We start from the raw sequence: 25579 nt of genomic DNA, 5'->3' as shown, positions 1-25579 counted from the left end.
TCAGTCATATTGGCCTGTAGTATTCTTTTTTTGATGTGTCTTTGTCTGATTTTGGTATCAGGGTAATACTAGCCTTGAGAATGAGTTAGGAAATATTCCTTCCTCCTCTGTTTTTTGGAATAGTTTGAGTAGGATTGATATTAGTTCTTTTTTAAATGTTCGGTAAAATTCAGCAGTGAAGCCATTGGGTCCTAGGCTTTTCTTTGTTGGGAGATTTTTTATTAAAGCTTCAATCTCATTACTTGTTTTTGTTCTGGTCAGGTTTTGGATTTCTTCCTTATTCACTCTTGGTAGGTTGTATGTGTCTAGGAATTTATCCATTTCTTTTCAGTTTTCAAATTTCTTAGCATATGGTTGCTCATAGTAGCGTCTAATGATTTTTTGATGTCTGCCATATCAGTTGTAATGTCTCTTTTTCATCTCTGATTTTATTTATTTGAATCTTCTCTCTTTTTTTCCTACTTCATCTGGTTGAAGGCTTGTTGATTTTATCTCTTGAAGAAACTTTTTGTTTTGTTGATTTTTTGTGTGTTTTTAAAATTTTCATTTCATTTATTTCTGCTCTGATCTTTATTATTTCTATTCTACTGATTTTGGGTTTGGTTTGCTCTAGCTTTTCTAATTCTTTAAGATGTATCATTAGGTTGTTTATTTGAAGTTTTTCTACCTTTTTCATATTGATACTTCTTGCTATAAACTTTCTTCTTACTACTGCTTTTACTGTATCTCATAGATTTTGGTATGTTGTATTTTCATTTTTATTTGTTTCAAGAAAATTTTCCTTCTTTATTTCCTTCTTTATTTCTTTATTGACCCATGGGTCATTCAGGAGCATATTTAATTTCCATGTGTTTGTATAGTTTTCAAAATTCTTCCTGTTATTGATTTCTAGTTTTATTACCTTGTGGTCAGAGGTAATAAAACTTGATGCAATTTAAATTCAAAAAAGTTTTTAAAGACTTATTTTGTGGCCTAACATACAGTCTGTCCTTGTGGATAATCCATATATGGATGAGAAGAATGTTTACATCCTTTGGATGAAATGTTCTGTAAATATTTATTAGGTTCATTTTTTTGAGGTGGGCTCTGGCTCTCTTACCCAGGCTGGAGTGCAGTGGCGTGATCTTGGCTACTGCAACCTCTGACTCCTGGATTCAAACCATCCTCCCACCTCAGCCTCCCAAGTAGCTGGGACTACAGGTGCACGCTACAATGCCCAGCTAATTTTTGGAATTTTTGTAAAGACGGGGTTTTACAATGTTACCCAAGCTGGTCTTGAACTGCTGAGCTCAAGCAATCCACCCACCGTGGCCTCCCAAAGTGCTGGGATTACAGGCATGAGCCACTGTGCCTGGCCCAGGTGTGTTTTCATTTAGCTACTCTATGTCTTTTGATTGGAGAGTTTAGTTCATTTAAATTGAATATTATTATTGATAAGTAAGGACTTACTCCTGCCATTTTATTTGTTGTTTTCTGGTTGTTTTGTGGTGTTCTCTTCCTTTTTCCTTCCTTCTTGTCTTCTTTTTAGTGAAAGCCATTTACTCACGTGGTATGTTTTAATTTCTTGGTTTTTATTTTTTGTGCATTTGTTGTAGGTTTTTTGGTTTGAGGTTACCATCAAGTGTGCATGTAATTTAATGCATTATATTAAACTGCTGATCATTTAACACTGATTGCATAAACAAGCAAAGAGAAAACTAATAAAAACTCTACACTTCAGCTTCATCCCCCCACTTTTTAACTTTTTGTTGTTTCTATCTTATTACACTATGTCTTGAAAAATTGTTACAGTTATTTTTTTTGAGTGGTTCATCTTTTAGTCTTTCTATTTCAGATATGAGTAGTTTACACCCCACAATTACAGTGTTATAATAGTAATGTACTTACTATACTAAGTATAATACTATTACCAGTGACTTTTATACCTTTAGATGATTCATTATTGCTCATTAATGTCCTTTCCTTTCAGATCAAAGAAATTCCTTTAGCATTTCTTGTAGGATAGGTCTGATGTTGATCAAATCCCTCAAGGTTATTTTTGCTGGATATACTATTCTAAGATAAAAGCATTTCTTCCTCAGCACTTTAAATATGTCATGCCCCTCTCTTTTGGCCTGTAACATTTCCACTGAGAAGTCTGCTGCCAGAAATGCCTACCAGGACCCAAGGCCTGGAATTGGTGACCCCAGGAGCCTGCTTGCTGCTCTTCCCTACTGTGGCCAAATTGGTATCCAAAGTTGAAAGACAGTGTTCCCTTTTGTCTTCCCTCTCCCTTCCTCAAGCTGAGGGGATTTCTTCCCATTGACACCACATCTGGGAATGTGCTGGATCATTCTTGAAGCTAGCATGACACTAAGTCTTACCCCAGGCCCACGCAAGTACTGCCTGGCTGTCACTGCTGAGTATTCAGAGACCAAGGGCCTTTAGTCAGCAGATGATGAATTCTGCCAGGAGTGGGTCCTTTCTTTCAAGGTAGTGGGTTCCCCTCTGACCCAGTGTGTGTTTAGAAATGTTTGGGAGCTAGGCCCTGGACTGGGGGCCTTGGGACTCTGCCTGGTGCCATAGTCTACTGTGGCTGAGCTGGTATCCAAGTTGCAAGACAAAAGTCTTTCTACTCATCCCTCTCCTCTCTTCAGGAAGAGTGAAGGAGTCTCTCTCTCAGAGCTGCAAACTGTGTTGCCTAGGGGTGACACCAGCACTCTCTTGGCCACCCTGGCTGGTGTCTCACTATGTCACATGCACCCCCAAGCCCACTGGCTTTGAGCCCAGCACAGCATCAGAGATTGCCTAGGACTTGCGGTCCTTGTGATCTAGACTGCCTTTCAAGTTTATTTAGGACTCCAGTGCACTTTAGCCCATGGTGGTGGTGGAGTTCGCTAGAACTAAGGTTCCGACTGCTGGGATGAATGATTTGCCTTTGGCTAGAGTTGGTCTAAATGTTCCTCTGTGGGTGCAGGCTGAATTCTGCCTGCTGTTTCTTTCTGCTGTGACAGGGCAGCACTGAGTTTCAATGCAAAATCCCACAATCACTGTGCTCTCCCTTCCCCAAATACACAGATTCTCTCTTCATGCCACGTAGCCACTGCTGGGGGATAGGAGAAGGGTGATGCAGGTGATTTACGACTGTCTTTCCTACCTTCTTTGGCGTCTCATTCCTTAATATGCTAAAACCAGGTACTGTGATCACTCACCTGATTTTTCCTTCTTATGAAGGTGCTTTTTTATGTGAATAGTTGTTCAATTTGATGTTCATGCTGTGGGGAAAATTGCTAAAGGCTTCTATTTGAACATTTTGCTCTGGCTCTTTGATCGCAGTTGACTTTTATATGTTGGTTTGGCATCTGGCAACTTTGCCAAACTCTTGTTAGTTCTATTATTTACTTGTTTATTTATTCATTCATAGAGTTCTATGTAAATAGGTATCTGCAAATGATGAGGTGTTCTAGTTTTTACTTTCTAATCTTGTACCCTCTTCTTTCTTTCTATCCTCCTTTTTCCTTTTCTTCTCTTTTTTAAAAAAATGCTGTTTAGGATTCCACTACAGTGTTGAATAGGAGCATGTTCATAGTGGGTGGTACTCATTGTATCATTCCCAATTTTAAAGGAAATGCTTTCAGTTTTTCATGGTTTTTTCTTTTGAGATGGAATTTCGCTCTTATTCACTCAGTGCAATGGCACTATCTCGGCCCACTGCAACCTTCATCTCCTGGGTTCAAGCAGTTCTCCTGCCTCAGCCTCCCGAGTAGCTGGGATTACAGGTGTATGCCACCATGCCTGGCTAATTTTTTGTATTTTTAGGAGAAACAGGGTTTCACCATGTTAGCCAGTCTGGTCTCGAACTCCTGACCTCAGGTGATCCGCCCAGCTCAGCCTCCCAAAGTGCTGGGATTACAGGTGTGAGCCACCGTGCCCGGCTAGTTTTTCATACTTGTAGTTTTTTCTTACTTACAGTTTTTTTGGTAGATTCCATTTATCAAATTAAAAATGTCTCTATTTTGTCAGGATATTTTAAAAAATCATGAATGGTTGTGGAATTTTTGAATTCTTTTTTTTTTTTCTTTGAGATGGAATCTCGCTCTGTCACCCAGGCTGGAGTGCAGTGGGTGATCTTGGCTCACTGCAAGCTCTGCCTCCCAGGTTCATGCCATTCTCCTGCCTCAGCCTCCCGAGTAGCTGGGACTACAGGCGCCCACCACCACACCCGGCTAATTTTTTTGTATTTTTGGTAGAGACGGGGTTTCACCATGTTAGCCAGGATGGTCTTAATCTCCTGACCTTGTGATCTGCCCACCTCGGTCTCCTAAAGTGCTGGGATTACAGGCGTGAGCCACCACACCCGGCCTGAATTTTTCTTTAACTTTTGAGAGGATTATATAGTTTCTTCCTTTAATCTATTAATGTTATAAACTCCACAATATATTATTTTCATTATATTATGTTTTTGTTCATTTTCCTTTAAATAGTTATATATTGATTAAATGGATTGAAAATATAAAATTAAAAGCCTTATCTATTTATGCAACCATTTACCATTTATGGCCTATTTATTACTTTATGTAGAGTTTCCATCGGGTGTTATTTTCAGGTGTTTACAGTTCTTTTTCTCACAGCTTGTCATAAACGTCTCTCAAAGTACCTGGCACATGGTAGATGTTTAGTAAATAATTGTTGAAAGAATATGATATAATCCCAGGTGTGACACAAGAAATTATTTCTTTGAAGGATCTCTGATATTGTTTTCTAGTTACTTACGTACTCTCAGATTTTTTGTCTTCTCAAAACTACCATGCTTTTATGTATATAAGATGGAAAAATAACTGTTGAGATGGTGAAACTTTTCTCAGCTTGATATTTTCTAATCTACACAAAATAATTTTCACATTTTTCTTAAAAAATAACCATCTCTTCTTTCTAAAATACATTTATAGCTTCTAATAGCTTGTATTATTTTAAATTCCATGGTGATTTCATTTAGCTAGTCCCAAATAACCACTAAGTTTTTTGCAGTGTCTTTTCACAAAAACTCAGCATGATTGTTTTTTTTTCTCAGAATTAACATTACTTAAAAAGCATTTTTTTCCAGCATGTATTTAAACTATACAGTAATCAGAAACTGCCATTTAACTGGACTAATCAATAGTATTTGGTTTCCCAAAATTAAAATATAAGATAATTATCAATTTGGTTTGTGCTATCTTATTAAAGAAACCAGTTTTTTTTTTTTTTTACAATTTTTATGATGAAAATATTCAAGTAGAAAAAGAATAGTACAACAATAACTTATTGCTGCTGCCTTTTAAATTTTGTGATTTTGCCTTATTGGAACTATTTGAAAGTAAATTGCAAATGTTATAATACTTAATCAGGAAACATCAGTCTCTTGACTGAAGGTTCCTTGATTATCTTTTTTTTCCCTCTTGATTATCTTTTAACTAAGATAAAATGTTCATGCTCTAGTAGAGTCTACTGAATGGACCTTGTGATACAGTGTTTTCTGAATTCTTGCATGTTTCAAATGGTTTCTTATGGTCTTGATTCTTGGAGGAAATCTAGATTGTATGTAAAATATTTGATTTGCATTTTCTTTACCTGAGTTCCTTAAATATAATGTTTTACATGATGTATGTTACAGTTGAGAAATGTGATACATATTTTTCATTTTTCATAAATATATAAATAAATAAAGTTATAAATGTCTTATCTTTTTGACTGAGGGTCCAGAGAATTTTTAAAAAATATTCATAAAGTTTAATATTTGGACTTTTATATTATACTCTGAAAGATATTCAGTATATCACATTGGATTTTATTCAATATATTGTACAGTCATCTCTCAGTATCAAGAGTTGATTGGTTCCAGAACATCCTCCTTCCTTCCCACAGATACCAAAATCAGCAAATGCTGATGTTCCTTACATAAAGTAGTGCAGTATTTGTACATAACCTATGAATCATTAAATGATCTCTATATTACCTATAGTACCAAATACAATATAAATGATATGGAAATAGTTGTTATACTGTACTATTTTCTTGTTTTCTAATTATTACTTTGAATATTTTCAGTTTGGTTGGTTGAATATGTAGATGTAGAACCCATGAATATGGAGGGCCAACTGTTTTTGTTTCAGTCGATGGTCTTAGGTCAGTTTTCCAAGGTAAAGAGTGAGAATATTTAATATGATTCAGGTATTATTTTATTTAAGAATATTTTCTTAATAATTTAAAATATTTAGTTGCATTTATTTTATTTTCTTCAGGGAATCCAATTATACATTTATTGTATTCTTGTTTCTCATTTTCTTTATCCATTTCTCTTGGATCCTTTTTAAATGCGTTTTTATGTCAGTTTTATTTCCTGGTTTTTGGCTTCAGGTCCTATCTTTATCTCTTGCTGTTACTTTAGTTATCTTTTCTCTCTTGCACAACTCTTTTTTTTTTTTTTTTCTGTTTTTTGAGACGGGAATCTCACTCTGGAATCTGCACTCCAGGCTGGAGTGCAGCGGCGCGATCTCGGCTCACTGTAAGCTCCGCCTCCAGGGTTCACGCCAGTCTCCTGCTTCAGCCTCCCGAGTAGCTGGGACTACAGGCTCCCACCAGCACGCCCATCTAATTTTTTTGTATTTTTAGTAGAGATGGGGTTTCACTGTGTTAGCCAGGATGTCTCGATCTCCTGACCTTGTGATCCGCCCGTCTCGGCCTCCCAAAGTGTTGGGATTACAGGTGTGAGCCACCACGTCCAGCCTCTCTCTTGTACAACTCTTAATTTAGTCTTCATTTCTTGGATGATTTTTGTTACTCTTCCATGTTTTTTTTCCTGAATCTAGTCACCTCCTATTTAACATCTTTGTATTTTTGTCTTTATTTTGATTTGTAGTATTTTTATGCCTGAAGTTATTTAAAAGTTATATTTGAATACCTGTTGTCCTAGTGGTGGTGGAACAAAAATATTATGAAGTATTGACATGTAGGAGAGCGTCCTATTTTAAGTGGGTTGCACAAAAACCCTGATGTATGAGAGTAGGGAGACATGGGAATCAAAAAGAAGCCTGTATTACTGTTTTCCTGTATTTTAGCTTTTTAAAAAAGTGTTTCCTTCTGCTGTCAGGTTTTGATTTTGATCTTCTATTTTATATAGTAAGTTTTTGTGGATATTTTCTGTTCATGATTATCTATTAGATTTTTCTGAACAAGTAATAGCCAGTGATTGTGTGGGAGGTGGTAGTGGGTGGCTTACTTTATTTCTTAGTTCTGGACAGCCCTCCTCCTCTGCTACACTGAAGTTTAATTTCTTTAACAAATGGTACCTTTTGTGGTTGTCAGCCTGGCTTGTCTTCTTCTTCTTCTTCTTTTTTTTTTTTTTGGAGACGGAGTTTCGCTCTTGTCACCCAGGCTGGAGTGCAGTGGCATGATCTCAGCTCACTGCAACCTCCGCCTCTTGGGTTCAAGAGGTTCTCCTGCCTCAGCCTCCTGAATAGCTGGGATTATAGTCACCTGCCACTATGCCCAGCCGATTTTTGTATTTTTAGTAGAGACGGGGTTTCACCATGTTGGCCAGGCTGGTCTTGAACTCCTGACCTCAGGTGATCTGCCTGCCTTGGCCTCCCAAAATGCTGGGATTAGGTGAGAGCCACAGCTCCTGGCCATGGCTTGTCTTCTTTTGATTCTTTGATTCTGTCTTGTTTCTGCAGGGCCCTTATCTTCAGCTGCTCTTTTATCTCCCTTTATAATGAACAACCTTCCTTCAAAGGTGCTTCTCTCTACCTCAGAAGTGATTCCTTCCTAGAACTGCCTTTCTGGTTCTTCATAGTTTCCAAGACCCTTCTTTTGTGCCCATCTCTGGCACTCTGAGCCATTAAGTTTTTTTGTGTGGCCCACTTAAGGTAGGCCACTCTTCTTTGACGGGTCAGTTTTTGATGATATTTAGTTCCACCACTACTAGGACCCTGAGGTACTTCCTTTTTTCCCCATGCTAGCACTCTGGTTTGGCGCAGGATCTAATTCTGCTGATTTGGTATCTTTATCTGGCCGCCTACATGTTAATCCAGGGATTTGTATTCCCTTTCTCCTTTTTATGATATAGTCACGGATGATGGGCATTTTTATTTGGTCTCTTTATCAATCTGTATGAGTCTTTGGAGGATGGGGAGAGATATTTAAATTCATACAGTTGCCATTACTTTATAGGATCTGGTGTCCACACGGAAGAAAATTGTTTTGTGTATTTCCTTTAACCTGGATGCTAAAATAATTACACTTTATATCCTGTCTATTGCTGTACTCTTTTTTTTTCTTTTTCTTTTTATTTATTTATTTATTTTTCTTTTATTATTATTATTATTATTATACTTTAGGTTTTATGGTACATGTGCCCAATGTGCAGGTAAGTTACATATGTATACATGTGCCATGCTGGTGCGCTGCACCCACCTATACTCTTTTAAGTTTTACTTGATTGGATTCTATTATAAATGTTATGACTTCTACATTTTTTGACTAATTGATTCTTCATTCACCCTTATCTTTATTGTCAAATTGGGTGTGGATTGTTCATTTTCAAGAATTATTAACCGTAATAAATCGTTTGGGGGACTTTTTGAAAACACAATGGGATTTTGGAGAAGTAGAATCCAATAATTTATATTTGAAATGTTTATCACTTGATCCTCATAGTACACTCCAGGATGTTAAAAGAAAAACCTTAAAGAAATTAAATCAAACAGAGTTTAGTAGGCAAAGAATGATTCATGGATCAGGCAGCCCCGGAATCATAATAGGTTCAGAGAGGCTGCAGCACTACTGGATGATTGAAGATTTATAGACAGAAGAAGGATAGTGACATACACAAAATGGAAGCGAGGTACAGAAACAGCAGGATTGGTTACAACTCTGTGTTTGCCTTATTTGAATCTGGTTTGAACGATTGATTGCCTTTAATTGGCCAAAACTCAGTGAGTGGCACAAGAGTAAGCTGTAGTCTGTTTACACATCCAGTTAGGTTATGGTTCACCACGAATGGAGAAACCTTTCGGCTGAATTAAAAATATGTGAGGAGGCAGCTTTAGGTTAATCTTAGTTTAACAAGTGTAAGAACCACTACCCTAGGTTGAAGTGATAGTTTGTGTTCTTGTACTTTGTGAGATTATCCATGTAGTAATTTGTGGGTTTGTGATATGAAGAAATTAGACTTTCATGGTAAAGATTTTTAATTATTACTTTATTTGTGAGTGAAATAGTAGAGATAACTATCAATGTGTCTACTTTATCATATAGTATATTCATGCAATAAATACTTTATTGGAAGGCTACTATACATTAGATATTGTGCTAGGTCCCAGAGATACAAAACTGAGAAGACGTCATCCCAGTACTCCTTCTGTTCAAAGAGAGATGTGGAGACATACTGATAAACACTCAAAGTATTACATAAGGGCTATGAGAGAGTGGACACAGGATACTTTAGGAGCTGATAAGAAGGTGGAATCAGGTACAGGTTACTCCTTTCTTTCCTCTTGTTTCTTCCTTCTTTCTGAAGAAATATTCATTGGGCACTGAGTTGGGTGCCAGGGATAGAGTGGTGAACAGGGCAGTCATGGTCTCTGCTTTCAGAGTCCACACTGTTTTGAAACAGGGAGATGCCAGATTGTAAAAGGGAACTAACATCAAGGGTACTACTGGAGTAGTAGGAACTAAGTTTCCTGGGGGAGATGATTTTTAAACTACGAGTCTTGAGTAAGTTAACCATGTGTAGAAGTTGGGGGAATGATCTTACAGGTTGCATAGACTCAGACATGGGAGACAGTATAGTGCTTTTAAGTTAAAACAAATTGTCTGGTGTCCTTGGAATGTGGGGTATGGTGGAGATAAATGAATCTGAAAGGGAGATTTAAGGGGAGTCCCAAAGGAATTTTGTGTTCTCTTTGCTATTAGAAAGGTATGTTTAAGGATTCATATATCAAATACATCTGGGAGTGCAGTGATTAAATTGAGACTCTAAGAACAAATAGGTGTGTGCTTACAGGGTTTGGAGGGCTGGGCAGAGAAATTCAGAGGTGGACAGGCGTGAGAACATCTGCCATGTTCTGGTAATATAAGTCATTGTGGATCCTGGGAGCATAAAATGTGAGGTGAAGGGTAATGGAAGATGAGAGTGGGCAGTTAGGCAGTGAGAAGATCATGAAGGTTCATTTTGGCATGCAAGGGAGTTTATGTTTTATATTTTATTTGTAGGGAGCCACTAAAAATGTATCATACAATACCCATTCTAAAAATGAATTAAATATTAAGAAATCTAGAAAATGTTTCATGTGGCAACTTAATTCTATATTTTATCAAATAATAATTAAAACTCCAAAATTAATAAATCCTTATTTTGTTTTATTTTTAAATTTTCAGATAGAAAATCCTCGATACCTGAGACAGAAGCCTATCCCAGTTTCTCTGGTATGTGAGAAATCCATTGTACTTTTTCTAGGGGCAGGTATTTTAAAATAAAATAATCACTAAGTTATTTATAGAAAATAATGCAGATCTACATTAGGAAACATAATAGTTTTTGAATTTTATCACTTGGAAGTGATTTTTTCCTGCAATGTTAGTACTATTTTGGTACGGGCCTCGGGCAATTTAGAAGTTTTCTTTGGGGTTAAGGATAAACCAGATCTGAAAACATGTTAAATAACTCCTGTTCATTCAGCAGATGACACCAAAATTCAGCCTGAGAAAATCCAGCAGTTTCCATGATGATCATTTTCTCTCTCGAGTACGTGAGAAAGAGGTAGGAATGAGATATTGCTGATAAACCCATTGATAATACAGTTTTAATATTTTATGTAATCTAGGTTTTCAGGTTTTAGTTAAAATAATGGTATATTCTAGGAAGAGGTTGCACTTGAAACAAATATAAAACATGATGCATGGTAGGCAGGGTTTGTCTTTCTGTTTTGTTTTTTGTTTTTGTTTTTCCAGAGATAGAGTCTCTCTCTTTTGTCCGGCTGGAGTGCAGTGGTGCGATCAGAGCTCACTGGGATCAAGCAGTCCTCCCACCTCAGCCTCCTGAGTAGCCAGGACTACAGCTGTGCCACCATGTCCAGCTAATTAAATTTTTTTTTTTGGTAGAGATGGGATCTTACTGTTTTTCCCAGGCTGGTCTTGAGCTGTTGGCCTCAAGTGATTCTCCTCCTGCCTTGACTTCTCAAAGCGTTAAGATTACAGGCATGAGCCACCACACCTGGACAAAATTGTATATGTTTATTGTGTACAACATGATGTTTTTAAATATGTATACATTGTCAAATGGCTAAATTGAGCTTGATACATGAATCACCTCATGGACTTATCATTTTTTTTGTAATGAGAATAGTTAAAATGTACTCTCATAGTGATTTTTGAAATACAGTCCATTGTTATTAACTAAAGTCACTATGCTGTACAATGGATCTCTAGAACTTATTTCTCTCATCTAACTTAAATTTTGTATCCTTTGACCAGTATCTCCCAACTCCACTCCTTGTCGCCTGGCCTCATAACCACCATTTCTCTACTTTTGTGAGTTCACCTTTTTTAGAATCCACATATAAGTGAGATCATGTGGTATTTGCCTTTCTGTGCCTGGCTTATTTCACTTAACATCGTGTTCTCTAGGTTCATCCATGTTGTACTCAAAGACAAGATTTCCTTCTTTTTAAAAACTGAATAACATTTCATTGTGTGTGTGTGTGTGTGTACATATATATATCACATTTTCTTCATTTATTTGTTGATGGATGCTTTATATTGATTCTGTATCTTGGCTATTGCTGCAGTGAACATGGGGGTGCAGATAGCTCTTCAATATACCAATTTCATTTCCTTTGGATTTATACCCAATAGTGAGATTGCTGGATCATACAGTAGTTCTATTTTTAATTTTTCAAGGAACCTTCATACTGTTTTTCTATAATGGCTGCACTAATTTACATTACTGCCAACACTGGGCAAGGGTTCTCTTTTCTCCACATACTGATCTTTTTTCTTTTTGTTAATAGCCGTTCTAATAGGTGTGACGTGATATCTCAATATTGTTTTAATCAGCATTTCTCTGATGATTAGGAATGTTGAGCAGTTTTTCATATATCTGGTGGATATTTGCATGTCTTCTTTTGAGAAATGTCTATTCAGATCCTTTGCCCATTTTAAAATCAGGTTATTAGTGTTCTTACCATGAGTTGTTTGAGTTCCGTATATATTTTGAGTGTTAACGCCTTATTAGATATATGGGTTGCAAATATTTTTCTCATTGTGTAGGCTGTCTTTTTACTCTGTTGATTGTTTCCTTTGCTATGCAGAGGCTTTTTAGTTTGATATAATCTCATTTGTCTATTTTTTCTTTTGTTGACTATGCTTTTCGGTTCATATCCAAAACATCATTGCCCAGAGCAATGTCATGGAGCTTTTCCCCTATTTCTCTTATAGTAGTTTTAAAATGTCAGGCCTTACATTTAAGTCTCTGTTTTAAATTGATTTTTGTATATGGTGTGAGAGAAGGGTCTAATTTCATTCTTCTGCATGTTGGATATCCAGTTTTCCAAGCATCATTTATTGAAGAAACTGTCTTTCCCCATTGTGTGTTCTTGGCATCTTTGTCAAAAATCAGTTGACCCAGCCAAGCATGGTGGCTCACGCCTGTAATCGAGCACTTTGGGAGGCTGAAGTGGGCGGATCACTTGAGGTTAGGAGTTTGAGACCAGCCTGGCCAACATGGTGAAACCTCGTCCCTACTAAAAATACGAAAATTAGCCAGGTGTGGTAGGGCATGCCTGTAATCCCAGCTACTCAGGAGGCTGAGGCAGGAGAATCACTTTAACCTGGGAGGCAGAGGTTGCAGTGAGCCAAGATTGTGTCACTGAACTCCTGCTTGGGTGACAGAGCAAGACTCCATCTCAAAAAAAAAAAAAAAAAAAATAATAATAATAATAAAAATCAGTTGACACTAAATGTATGTGTTTATTTCTGGGTTCTCTATTCTGTTTCATTAGGTCTGTGTGTCTGGTTTATGCCAGTTACTATGCTCTTTTGATTACTATAGCTTTATAGTGTATTTTGAAGTCAGGTAGTGTGATGCCTTCACTTATGTTCATTTTGCTCAAAATTGCCTTGGGTATTCAGGGTCTTTTTGGTTTCATATAAATTTTAGGGTTTTCTTTATATCTGTGAAAAATGCCACTGGAATTTTGATAGGGATTGCATTAAATATATAGATTGCTTTGGATAGCATGGACATTTTAACCATTATTAGTTCTTCCAGTTCATGAACATGAGATATCTTTCCATTTATTTGCATCTTCTTTAATTTCTTTTATCAGTGTTTTACAGTTTTCATTATACTGGTCTTTAATCTCCTTGATCAAATTTATTTCTAAGTGGTTTTTTTTTTTGGTACCTAGTAAGAAAGGGATTGTTTTCTTGATTTTGTATGGTTCATTGTCAGTGTATAAAATGGCTACTGATTTTTGTATGTTGATTTTGTATTCTGTAACTTTAGTGAATTCATTTATTAGTTCCAGCATTTTGGTGGAGTCTTTAAAAAAATTTTTTTTTACATGTAAGATCTTGTCGTCTGTAAATAGAGACCATTTCGCTTGTTCCTTTCCAATTTGGATACAATTTATTTATTTATTTAGGAGACAGTCATGCTCTGTCGCTTAGGCTGGAGTACAGTGGTGCAATCTCAGCTCACTGCAGCCTACGTCTCACGGGTTCAAGCAATTCTTATGCCTGAGCCTCCCCAGTAGCTGGCATTACAGGCATTTGCCACTGTGAGCCATATATAGATATATAACTTTTTTTTTTTTGGTAGAGACAAGGTTTCACCATGTTGTCCAGGCTTGTCTTGAACTCCTGACCTCAAGTAATCTGCCTGCCTCAACCCCACAAAATGCTGGGATTGATTACAGGCATGAGCCACTGTGCCTGGCCAACCTTTTATTTATTTCCCTTGTGTAATACTCTGGCTAGGACCACCAGTACTATGTTGAAAAGAAGTAGTGAGAGTGGACATCTTTGTCTCATTTCTGATCTTAGAGGAAAAGCTTTCAGTTTTTCACTGTTGAATATATTGTTATCAATGGGTTTTTCATGCATGGCCTTTATTGTATTGAGGTACATTTCTTCTATACCTAATTTGTTGTTTTTATTATGAAAATATGTTGAATTTTGTAAATGATTTTCCACATCTATTGAGATGATTATATGGTTTTTATCCTTCATTCTGTTAATTGGTGTACAACATGTATAGATTTGCATATGTTAAAGTATCTTTATATTCTTGGGATGAATTCCACTTGATCATGGTGAATGCTCTTCTGAATGTGCTGTTGAATTCAGTTTGCTAATATTTTGTTGAGGACTTTTGCATCTATCTTCGTCCTTAATATTGGCCTATAATTTTCCTTTCTTGTTGTGTTCTTGTGTAGTTTTGGTGTCAGAGTAAAGATGGCCTCATAATATGAGTTTGGAAGCGTTCTGTCTTTTTTGGAAGAGTTTGAGGAGGATTGGTATTAGGTCTTTAAATGTTTGGTAGAATTCAACAGTGAAGCCATCAGGTCCTGGGCATATGTTGTGTGTGTGTGTGTGTGTGTGTGTGTGTGTTTAAATTAATGCTTCAAGGCCAGACTCAGTGGCTCACGCCTGTAATCCCAGCACTTTAGGAGGCTGAGGCGGGCAGATAACCCGAGGTCAGGGGTTTGAGATTAGCCTCGCCAACATGGTGAAACCCCATCTCTATGAAAAATACAAAAATTAGTTGGGTGTGGTGGTGTGCACCTGTAATCCCAGTTACTTGGGAAGCTGAGGCAGGAGAATCACTTGAACCTGGGAGGTGGGGGTTGCAGTGAGAAGATCGCACCACTGCACTCCAGCCTGGGTGATAGAACAAGACTCCCATCTCAAAAAAAAAAAATAGTAAATACACAAATTAATGCTTCAGTCACCTTACTCATTATTGATTTCTTCAGCTTTTTTATTTCTTCATGATTCAGTCATCATACGTTCTGTGTGTCCAGGAATTTATTCCTTTCTTCTAGGCTATCTAATACTCATAGTAGTCTTTCATGATCCTTTGTATATCTGTGGCATCAGTTCTAACATCTTCTCTTTCATTTCTTATTTTACTTATTTGTTTTCTCTTATTTTTTTCTTAGTCTAGCTAAAGTTTTGTCAATTTTGTTTATCTTTTCAAATAACTCTTAATTTTACTGACATTTTCTATTGTTTTTCTAGTCTATATTTCATTTATTTCTGCTCTGATCTTTATGATTTCCTTCCTTCCATGAACTTTGGACTTAGATTGTTCTTTTAGAAGTTATTTAGGTGTAACATTAACTTGTTTATTTGAGATCTCCTGTTTTGATGTAGGCATTTATTGCTATTCACTTCTTTCTTAGAACTGCTTTTGCTGTATCCCATAAGTTTTTGTATGTTGTGTTTTTATTTTCATTTGTCTCTAGACATTTTTAAATTTCTCTTTTAATTTCTTCTTTGACATATTAGCTGTTCAAGAGCATGTTGTTTAATTTCCATGTATTTGTCGATTTTCTGAAATTCCTCATTACTGATTTCTAGTATTAAACATGTGGTCAGAAAAGATACTTGATATGATTTCAGTCTTCTTAAATTTGTGAAGACTTGTTTTGTGAACTAACATGTGATCTATGCTGAAGAATATTTCACATTTGGTTGAGAAGAATGTGTATTCTGTGGCCATTGAATGGTACATTTTGTATATCTCTTTTAGGTTTATTTGCACTGAAGAATAGACCAAATCTGATGTTTCCTTATTAATTTTCTTTCTGGGTAACCCGTCCATTGCTGAAATTGTGGTCTTAAAGTCCCCTACTAGTATTGTATTACACTCCTTCTCTCCTTTTATATCTATGAATATTTGCTTTATATATTTAGGTGCTGTTACTTTGGGTGCATATATATTTATAATTGGTATATCCTTTTGATGACTTGAGCCCTTTGTCACTGTATAATGACCTGTATCTCATTTTATAATTTTGGTTTTAAGTCAGTGTTATCTGATGTTAGTATTTCTACCCTCACTCTCTTTCCATTTCTGTTTGCATGAGGTATCTTTTCCTCTTCCTTCACTTTCAGTCTATGTAGTTTCTTAAACATGAAACGAATTTCTTATAGGAAGCATATAGTTGAATTTTTTTAAAAATCCATTCAGTTATTCTGTCTTTTGATTGGATAATTTAATCCATTTATATTCAACATAAGTATTCATAAGTAAAGACTTGCTACTTCTGTTTTGTAATTTGTTTTCTGGTTTTATAGAACATTTGTTCCTTTCCCTCTTGTTATCTTTCTTTGTGATTTGGTGAATTTCTGTAGTGGTATGCTTTGAATCCTTTCTTTTTATGTTTCGTGCAACTATTGTAGGTTTTTGCTTTGTGATTACTACGAGGCTTACATAAAACATCTTATTTTCATGATGGGCTATTTTAAACTGATAATAACTTTGATTTATCACATATAAAAACTACATTTTACTCTGTTTCATTTTTTGATGTCACAATTTACATCTTTTTATATTGTATAGAAATAAATTATTGTGACTATTATATTTAAATAATATAATATCTTCATACTAAAGATATAAGTCATTTCCACAATATTATATTATTAGACTATTCTGTATTTGACTGTTTACTTACTTTTACTGGTGTTTTATCCTTATATATATATTTTTTATTATTCATTAGTGTCTTCTTCTTTGAGCATCAAGATTTCACTTGAGCATTTTTGTAAGACAAGTCTAGTGGTCATGAACTCCCTAAGACTTTTTTGTGTCTTGGTACATTTTTAACTTTTCTTTATTTCTGAAAGACTGCTTTGCCAATTACAATATTCTTGGTTGGCAGTTATTGTCTTTCAGCACTTGGAATATATCATCCTACTCTTTTCTGGCCTGTAAGATTTCCTCCATGAAATCCACTGCTAGTCTTATTGGAAGTCTCTTGTATATAATTTGCTTTTCTCTTGATATTTTCAGAATCCTCCATTTCTTCTTTATATTTGACAGTTTGATTATAACATGCCTTGGTATAGTCTTGCTTGAATTAAATCTGATTGGAGACTTTTGACCTTTTTGTACCAGGATATATATATCTTTCCCTCAATTTGGAAAGTTTTTAGCTATTATTTCTTTAAATAAACTTTCTACACCTTTGTCTCTCTTTTTCTTCTTTAGCTCCTATAACTTGAATATTTGTTCTTTGGATCCTGTCCCATACGTCCTGTAAACTTTCTTCATTCCTTTCCAGTCTTTTTCCTTTTTCTTCTCTGACTGCATATTTTCTAATAACCTGTATATTTGAGTTTACTGAATTTTGTGTTTTGCTTGATCAATTTGGTTGTGAATGCTGTTATATTTTTCTTTTCATTTGTTATATTTTTCAGCTCCAGAATTTGATTTTTAAAAAAATTTCTCTGTAAATTTCTCATTTTGAACACTTACTGTTTTTCTGATTTCAATAAATTATTTCTCTGTATTTTCTTGAAGCTCACTAAGCTTCCTTAAAACAATTAGTGTGAATTATTTGTCAGGCAGTTTATATATTTTCATTTCTTTGGGGTCAGCTATTGGGAGATTATTTTCTTTTGCTGGAGTTAAGTCTCCTTGGTTTTTTATGTTGCTTGTTGCTTTATGTTGGTGTCTGCACATTTGAAGAAGTAGGAAATTATTATAGTCTTTGTAGACTGGCTTCATTTGAGAAAGCCAGGCACCATTCAGCCTATCCAGAGATTCTGGGTAGGCTGTTTGGCCTGTTGGTGGGCTCTCTCCTACAGTCCTCAGGCAGGGTCAGAAAGTGGGTGGGCCTCGTATCTTGGTACTCATGTTTAAGCTTGGAGCCTGGATCCACTTGGTAGATGTGTTGCTTTGGTCCATGGGAGTGAGCTTGAAGTTTGTGTCTGCATGGTAAGCCTGAAATCTGTATCCACCAGGGCTAGCCTAAAGCCTAGGTCCGCAAGGGCTGACCTGGTTCTAGGGTGGGTTTAAGCCTGAATCTGCAGGGGGCCAGACAGGTTCTGGGATGGGCCTGGTTCTTTGGTCCACTGGGACAGGCCAGGGGCCTGCTTGTGCAGGGGTGGGCCCGGGTCACGATTCTGTAGGGATGGACCTGGAATCTTACTTTCTGAGGGCTGGCTTAACACCACAGTTTATTGGGATGAGCTTGGACCCTGGGTCTGTTAGTCAGGCCTGGACCCTGAGTCTCCTGGAGTATGGGACCACAGGAGTTAATATGGAGATTGGGGCTCCAGTGGCCGACCTGGGATCTGGGCCAGAGGTGTTGACTGGGAGGTTGGGTGGGTCTAAAGCATGGGGTTGTGTTGGCTGACCTGGCTCTGAATCCTGTGTTATGCTTGGAGCCTGGGGCCAGATGGGCTGGCCTGACATTGGGTATGTCTGGAGCCTATATTCACATGGGCCAGCATAGAGGCTGAGTCTGTGAGTGCTGGCCTGATGACTAGGGATTCTGGAGGCTGGCCTGGTTCCTGGGTAGGCCTGAAACCTGAAGTTGTTGGGGCCAGCCTTGTGCTGTGAATAGTCTGGAGCCCAAGGTCACTGGGCCCTCCTGGCAATGTGGTGAGTCCAGAGACTGAGTCTGCTGGGCTGGCTTTGGAACCTGGGGCTGTGGGATCTTGCTTTGTGCCAAATTAGGCCTACAGGCTCAGTCTATGGGTACTGGCCTAGAGTCTTGGGTCTTGGGAGCTGACCTGGAGCCTGGGGCTACAGAGGCTAGCCAGGAACCTTAGTCTGTAGGGGCTGGTCTGGCTCTGGGGTGGAGCTGAAGCTTAGGCTGCTGGGGTCAGTCCAGCACTAGGGTTAGTTTGGATGCTGTAGCTGCTGGGATCAGCATGGGGTGGGGTGGACCCAGGGACTAAATCTACTGGGCCAGTCTGGAGCCTGGGGCTGTGAGATTTTCCTTGTACCAGGGTGGATTTGCAGGGTCAGTCCTGGGGTACTGGCTGGGAGTCTAGGGCTGAGGAGTCCTGCCTGGTCCTACGTTTTACTGGGACTGACCTGGTATTGGGGTCGAGGTAAAGTCTAGTGCTCACCTTTCTTCCCTCCTCACAAGTGGAAGGTCTCTCCACGCTTTACTGTCTGGAGTTGGGGGAGGGGTGATGTGAGTATTTTAAAACCTGCAGCCTTGGACTTCTGAGTAAAACTGTCCTTTCTGCATTCTGCGTTATGTCTTTTACTATTTTGTGCTATAATATTTCACCTTGTTTACTTAGCTCTTACGAAGGTATTTTTTGCATGTTTATGTTCAAATTGATTTTTCTGTGGAAGGATGAGGGCTTGAAAGTCCTAGTCTGCCATCTTGCTGACATCAGACTCAGGGTTTTCTTTCTTGTGTAATCCTGGTGTTACAAAAACTTTGAAATAAAAACAAATGACATTTTAAAAAGCATATTTGTCCTTTGAGCTCTTGTTTTGAATTTGTTTTTCTAAAAATTGTCATTCATTAATTATAAAAGTAATTTTGAGTCGTTCCCAACTATTTTTCCTTTTAATTTTATTTTGTATTAATTCTTACTATTGAGGTTGCTTACCATAAAATAATTAAACGAATTGAAAGGAAGTCATCACTTAAAAATTTTGTTGATGACAACTCGGGGCAGGAGTCAACATACCAATGCCACCCACATGTTTTCAAAGAAAAAACATTTAAAGCTATCATGCATTGCAACAGAATTTCATTTTTAAATGTGTTTGACTTTATTTTTTCCTAAATCCTTATGTTTTTGTTTTTCTTTTGGGCATACTATAAAAATATTTGAGGCATCACTGAGAAGTTTGCATGTAATCATAAACTTATTCCATATATTAAAATATATTCAATGTACATTTTTCTAAAATAATCCTTTGTGCAATTGCAGTCATTTCTGACTTATTTTGATGTTTTTTAAATCATATTTTCTCCATTGCACAATATTTAAAAGTATCTGCTGATTTGCCCCTGTGTGAAAACTATCTTAGTTTCATCTATCTTTTAAATTAGCATGTCTGATTATAAAATAAATTATGTAGATTTTTATTAAAGACATTTTGGGAAATGGAGACATATGTAAGGAGAGAAATAAAATCACCTATAGAATCAATACCTAGAAATAAAAAATACTGGTAATATATTCTATGTTTTTTTTTCTTTTCTCTGTGTGTTCTATAAACATATGTTTTTCTTTAGAAAATTGGTATGGCGAGGCACGGTGGCTCACGCCTGTAATCCCAGCACTTTAGGAGGCTGAGGTGGGCAGATCACGAGGTTAGGAAATCGAGACCATCCTGGCTAACACGGTGAAACCCTGTCTCTACTAAAAAAATACAAAAAATTACTTGGGCGTGGTGGCGGGCGCCTGTAGTCCCAGCTACTTGGGAGGCTGAGGCAGGAGAATGGCGTGACCCCGGGAGGCGGAGCTTGCAGTGAGCTGAGATCACGCCATTGCATTCCAGTCTGGGTGACAGCGCGAGACTCCGTCTCAAAAAAAAAAAAAGAAAAGAAGATCTTATGTCTACGTGCTTAAATCCCTTTTATTCAACATTTAATTGTTGGCATGAGGATAAATGCTGTTCTGTTTCAAAGTTTGTTGGAGCCTTACATGTCCTTATAAAACAACTCTTGTGCATGTTCTCATCTAAAAATGCCTTTATTGTTGCTGGGTAATATTTTTGAAACAATAAATAGCATTCTTTTAAGTGAGTTAACTTTATTTAAAATTAAATATTAGCTCTCAAGTATTTAATCATCACTTTCTCAACTCATTCTTCAGAGATAATTATTGCTGAAAATTTAATGGGTATTCCTTTAAAATTCTCTAGGATTATTTCTTTTTAAGTAAAATTAGATCATATACTGTATATAGACCATTTCATTGCTTTTTTTTTTTTTTTTTGAGATGGAGTCTTGCTCTGTTACCCGGGCTGGAGTACAGTGGCGTAATTTCAGCTCACTGCAACCTCCGTCTCCCAGATTAAAGCAATTCTGCTACCTCAGCCTCCTGAGTAGCTGGGATTACAGGTGTGTGCCACCATGCCCGGCTATTTTTTGTATTTTTAGTAGAGATGGGGTTTTACCATGTTGGTCAGGCTGGTCTCAAACTCCTGACCTTGTGATCCGCCTGCCTCGGCCTCCCAAAGTGCTGGGATTACAGGCATGAGCCACCATGCTTAGCCCATTTCATTGCTTTTTGACTGACATATATATTCCGATGATTTTTTCTGCATCAGAAATATCACCCTATTCTTATTCATAATTACATAAATTTTACTTTACTCGTATGTTTTATTAATATAATTTGTTATTGATGCATATAGGCTGTTTAGAGTATTTTTCTATAACAAATGGTATTTCAAGAATACCCCTATGCATATCTTTGTGTATTATGTGTCTTTTCTTGCAGAATAAATTATGTGAAATGGAATGGCTCAGTCACGGGGTGGCACATTTGCATTTTAGATTGATGTTGACAAGTCATCCTTAAAATAAGGTTATGTCTGCATAGGGCTGCAGGCATGGGAGTGTATGGAGTGTTGGCTAGTGGATATAGAGTTTCTTTTTAGGGTGATTAAAATGTTCTAAAATTAGATTGTGCTAACGGTTGTATAACTCTCTGATATATTAAAAACTTTTGATTTGTATTGTTTAAATGTGTGAATTTTATGATATATAAATTATATTTCAGTAAAACTTAAAAAGGGTTATGTCTATTTAAGTTAATATTAATGGTATAGAGAATGTCTCTTTTTCCATTTTGTTATCAATACTGGAGCAATTTGCATGTTTAGTATCACTTTTTTTATGTCTTGCAAATATTTTTCTCTGTAAATGTCTTTTGATTTGTGCTACTTTTTAGTGTAGAGAAGGTTTCTTCTATTTTTAACTTTTTAAAATTAATTTTGAATTTTTGTGCATACATAGTAGGTGTATATATTTGTGGGTTACATGAGATATTTTGATACAGGCCTGCAATGCATAATAATCACATCAGGGTAAATGGGGTATCCATCATCTTAAGCATTTATCCTTTGTGTTACAAACAATCTATACTCATTCAGTTATTTTAAAATGTACAATTAAATTATTTTTTGACTATAGTCACCTTATTGTTCCAGCAAATTATAGGTCTTCTTCATTCTTTCTACTTTTTATACCTGTTAACCATCCCAACTCCCCCCCCACCTTCCCACTACCCTTTCCAGCCCCTAATAACCATCATTCTACTATCTCCATGAGTTCAATTGTTTTTAATTTTTAGCTCCCACAAATAAGTGAGAACATATGAAGTTTGTCTTTCTGTGCTTGGCTTATTTCACTGAACATAGTGACCTCCAGTTCCATCCATGTTGTTGCAAATGACAGGATCTCATTCTTTTTCATGGCTGGGTAGTACTCCATTGTGTATGTGTACCACATTTTCCTTATCCATCTGCTGATGGATACTTAGCTTGCTTCTAAGTCTTCACTATTGTCATTAGTGCTGCAATAAACATGGGAGTGCAAATATCTCTTCAATATACTGATTTTCTTTTTTTGGAGTATATACCTTGGAGTGGGATTGGTGGATTGGTAGTTCTATTTTTATTTTCTTTTGAGGGACCTCCAAACTGTTTTCCACTGTGGTTGTATTAATTTACATTCCTACCAACCCAGTGTACAAGGGTTCTCTTTTTTCCACATCATTGCCAGCATTTGTTATTACCTATCTTTTGGATAAAAGGCATTTTAACTGGACTGAAATGATATCTCATGGTAGTTTTGATTTGCATGAGAAGTTTTCTTTTAAATAGTTGCATCTGTCAGCCTTTTCTCTGGGCTTCTGGTTTTTGTATTATGCTTACAAAAGCCTTTCACCTTCCAACATAACAAAAAATTACCTTTTTTGTCTATTTAAAAATTTTATTTTTCTATTTAAATATTAGATCTCTTTCAGAGGTTTTGCTGTAAATACTGATAGTAATCTACGTTTGTTCTTTTTTTGTTGTTTTGTTTTTTGAGACGGAGGCTTGCTCAGTCGCCCAGGCTGGAGTGTGGAGTGCAGTGGCACGATCTCGGCTCACTGCAAACTCTGCCTCCTAGGTTCAAGCAATTCTTCTGCCTCAGCTTCCTGGGTAGCTGGGACTACAGGTGCTCACCGCCACGCCCAGCTAATTTTTTTGTATTTTTAGTAGAGACGGGGTTTCACTGTGTTGCCCAGGCTGGTTTCGAACTCCTGAGCTCAGGCAATCTGCCCACCTTGGCCTTCCAAAGTGCTAGGATTACAGTCGTGAGCCACTGCGCCTGACCTCATTAGTCAGTTCTTAATCGTATAAAATAAAAATTTAGGAGTTTGAAATACTTATATTAAAGGATCCAGTAAGTCTGGAGATAATTAATTGATACCAATTTTTTACAGATTATAGAGTTCATCTGTGTCATTGTATTAGTCCGTTCTCATGCTGCTAATAAAGACATACCCAAGACTGGGTAATTTATAATGAAAAGGAGGTTTAATGGACTCACAGTTCTGTATGGCTGGGAGGCCTCACAATCATGGCAGAAGGCGAAAGAGGAGCAAAAGCACATCTTACATGGTGGCAGGCAAGAGAGCATGTGCAGGGAAACTGCCCTTTATAAAACTATCAGATCTCATGAGACATTCACTATCATGAGAACAGCATGAGGAAAATCCTTCCCCATGATTCAATTACCTCTCACTGGGTCCTTCCCACAACACATGGGAATGATGGTAGCTACAGTTCAAGATGATATTTGGGTGAGGACACAGCCAAACCGTATCAATCATGAAGGATTTATTAAAGTATTTAATTTTGTTGAAGTTTTAGGGAGTCTTAAAATATTTAACTAGCCTTTAGAAATGGAGCTATTTAATAAAATACAACTTCCATTTTAAATTCATAATTGTTCAGAAGATACCTTAGATGTTAACATGAGTAAAATATGTAAAATTACTAATTGAATTAATGCAATTATTTAACCTAATTTACTAATTAACATTATTCATTTAATATTACTATTAATATCTACTTTTATTGGAGTTAAAGAATTATAGTGGTTTGTTTTGGTGGCTACAGATACACATATAAAAATTTTTTTTTTTTTGGGACAGAGTCTCGCTCTGTCGCCCAGGCTGGAGTACAATGGCGCAGTCTCGGCTTACTGCAACCTCTGTCTCCTGGGTTCAAGCAATTCTTGTTCCTCAGCCTCCCAAATAGCTGGGATTACAGGCACATGCTATCACGTCTGGCTAATTTTTGTATTTTTAGTAGAGACAGGATTTTGCCATGTTGGCCAGGCTGGTCTCAAACTCCTGACCTAAGGTGATCCACTGCCTCTGCCTCCCAAAGTGCTAGGATTACAGTCATGAGCCACCACACCTGACCCACATATTAAATATTTTAAGATGTTCTTAAAAATTTTCAATTTATTTTGGGCATATTTCTCATATGTTATGGGAAAACATATGTTCAGTGACAGTGATCCTTTATTTTAACTTTAGCCTATCAGTCACAAACATACTTGGACTTGCTTGCCTTTGTAATTGCTAACACATTTCTCTGATATCCACATCACAGAATTGTGTGACAGTGAGCATCATCAAGCAATGGGTCTTTCTTTCTATTTTTAATAATCCGAAAAAAGGCTTTTTGACATTATCACATTTGGAAAAGTGTTCTCACTGAAAATGAAAGAAGAGACAACACAACAAGAAGAGGTCAATTTTCAGAGAACAGATGGTAGAAATTGCTCCTTTGGTAAAAGGTGAAAGATTTATACAATCTGAAGAGAAACCAGAGTAAAAAATTACTCTTTTTGTGAAATAAAATAGAAATAAAAGGGGGAGGAGCCAAGATGGCCGAATAGGAACAGCTCCGGTCTACAGCTCCCAGCGCGAGCGACGCAGAAGACGGGTGATTTCTGCATTTCCATCTGAGGTACCGTGTTCATCTCACTAGGGAGTGCCAGACAGTGGGCGCAGGTCAGTGGGTGAGCGCACCGTGCGCCAGCCGAAGCAGGGGCGAGGCATTGCCTCACTCGGGAAGCGCAAGGGGTCAGGGAGTTCCCCTTCCAGAGGTGACAGACCGCACCTGGAAAATCGGGCCACTCCCACCCGAATACTGTGCTTTTCCGACGGGCTTAGGAAACGGTGCCCCAGGAGAGTATAGCCCGCACCTGGCTCAGAGGGTCCTACGCCCACGGAGTCTCGCTGATTGCTAGCACAGCAGTCTGAGATCAAACAGCAAGTCGGCAGCGAGGCTGGGGGAGGGGCGCCCGCCATTGCCCAGGCTCGCTTAGGTAAACAAAGCAGCCTGGAAGCTTGAACGGGGTGGAGCCCACCACAGATCAAGGAGGCCTGCCTGCTTCTGTAGGCTCCACCTCTGGGGGCAGGGCACAGACAGACAAAAAGACAGCAGTAACCTCTGCAGACTTAAATGTCCCTGTCTGACAGCTGTGAGGAGAGCAGTGGTTCTCCCAGCATGCAGCTGGAGATCTGAGAACGGGCTGACTGCCTCCTCAAGTGGGTCCCT

At 37.4% G+C, this 25579-nt stretch overlaps 1 protein-coding gene and 1 long non-coding RNA gene across 52 annotated transcripts in view; one reads left to right on the top strand and one right to left on the bottom strand.

Annotated features, from left to right (window-relative positions):
- The window catches only part of CEP112 (centrosomal protein 112), a 599014-nt gene that overhangs the window by 89839 nt on the left and 483596 nt on the right, over window positions 1-25579 (top strand). For 28 of the 50 annotated variants that reach the window (XM_024234943.3, XM_054537262.2, XM_054537267.2 and 25 more), the window contains 2 exons: window positions 10396-10443; window positions 10700-10777. The exons of 1 other annotated variant lie outside the window; for it this stretch is intronic. In XM_024234943.3, the coding sequence (XP_024090711.1) occupies window positions 10396-10443; window positions 10700-10777 (126 nt within the window). Of the gene's footprint in view, window positions 1-10395; window positions 10444-10696; window positions 10778-25579 lie in introns of all 50 variants that reach the window. 21 more of the 50 variants (XR_010138342.1, XM_063718881.1, XM_063718875.1 and 18 more) reach the window with 1 other exon arrangement.
- Window positions 1-25579, bottom strand: part of LOC129051420 (uncharacterized) — a 93469-nt gene that overhangs the window by 18337 nt on the left and 49553 nt on the right. The window lies entirely within an intron of this gene.

The sequence above is a fragment of the Pongo abelii genome, chromosome 19 (genome assembly GCF_028885655.2).
Source record: "Pongo abelii isolate AG06213 chromosome 19, NHGRI_mPonAbe1-v2.0_pri, whole genome shotgun sequence".
Classification (NCBI taxonomy): domain Eukaryota; kingdom Metazoa; phylum Chordata; class Mammalia; order Primates; family Hominidae; genus Pongo; species Pongo abelii.
Note: the sequence above shows the minus strand (reverse complement) of the source record. Positions and strands in the feature narration are given on the sequence as shown.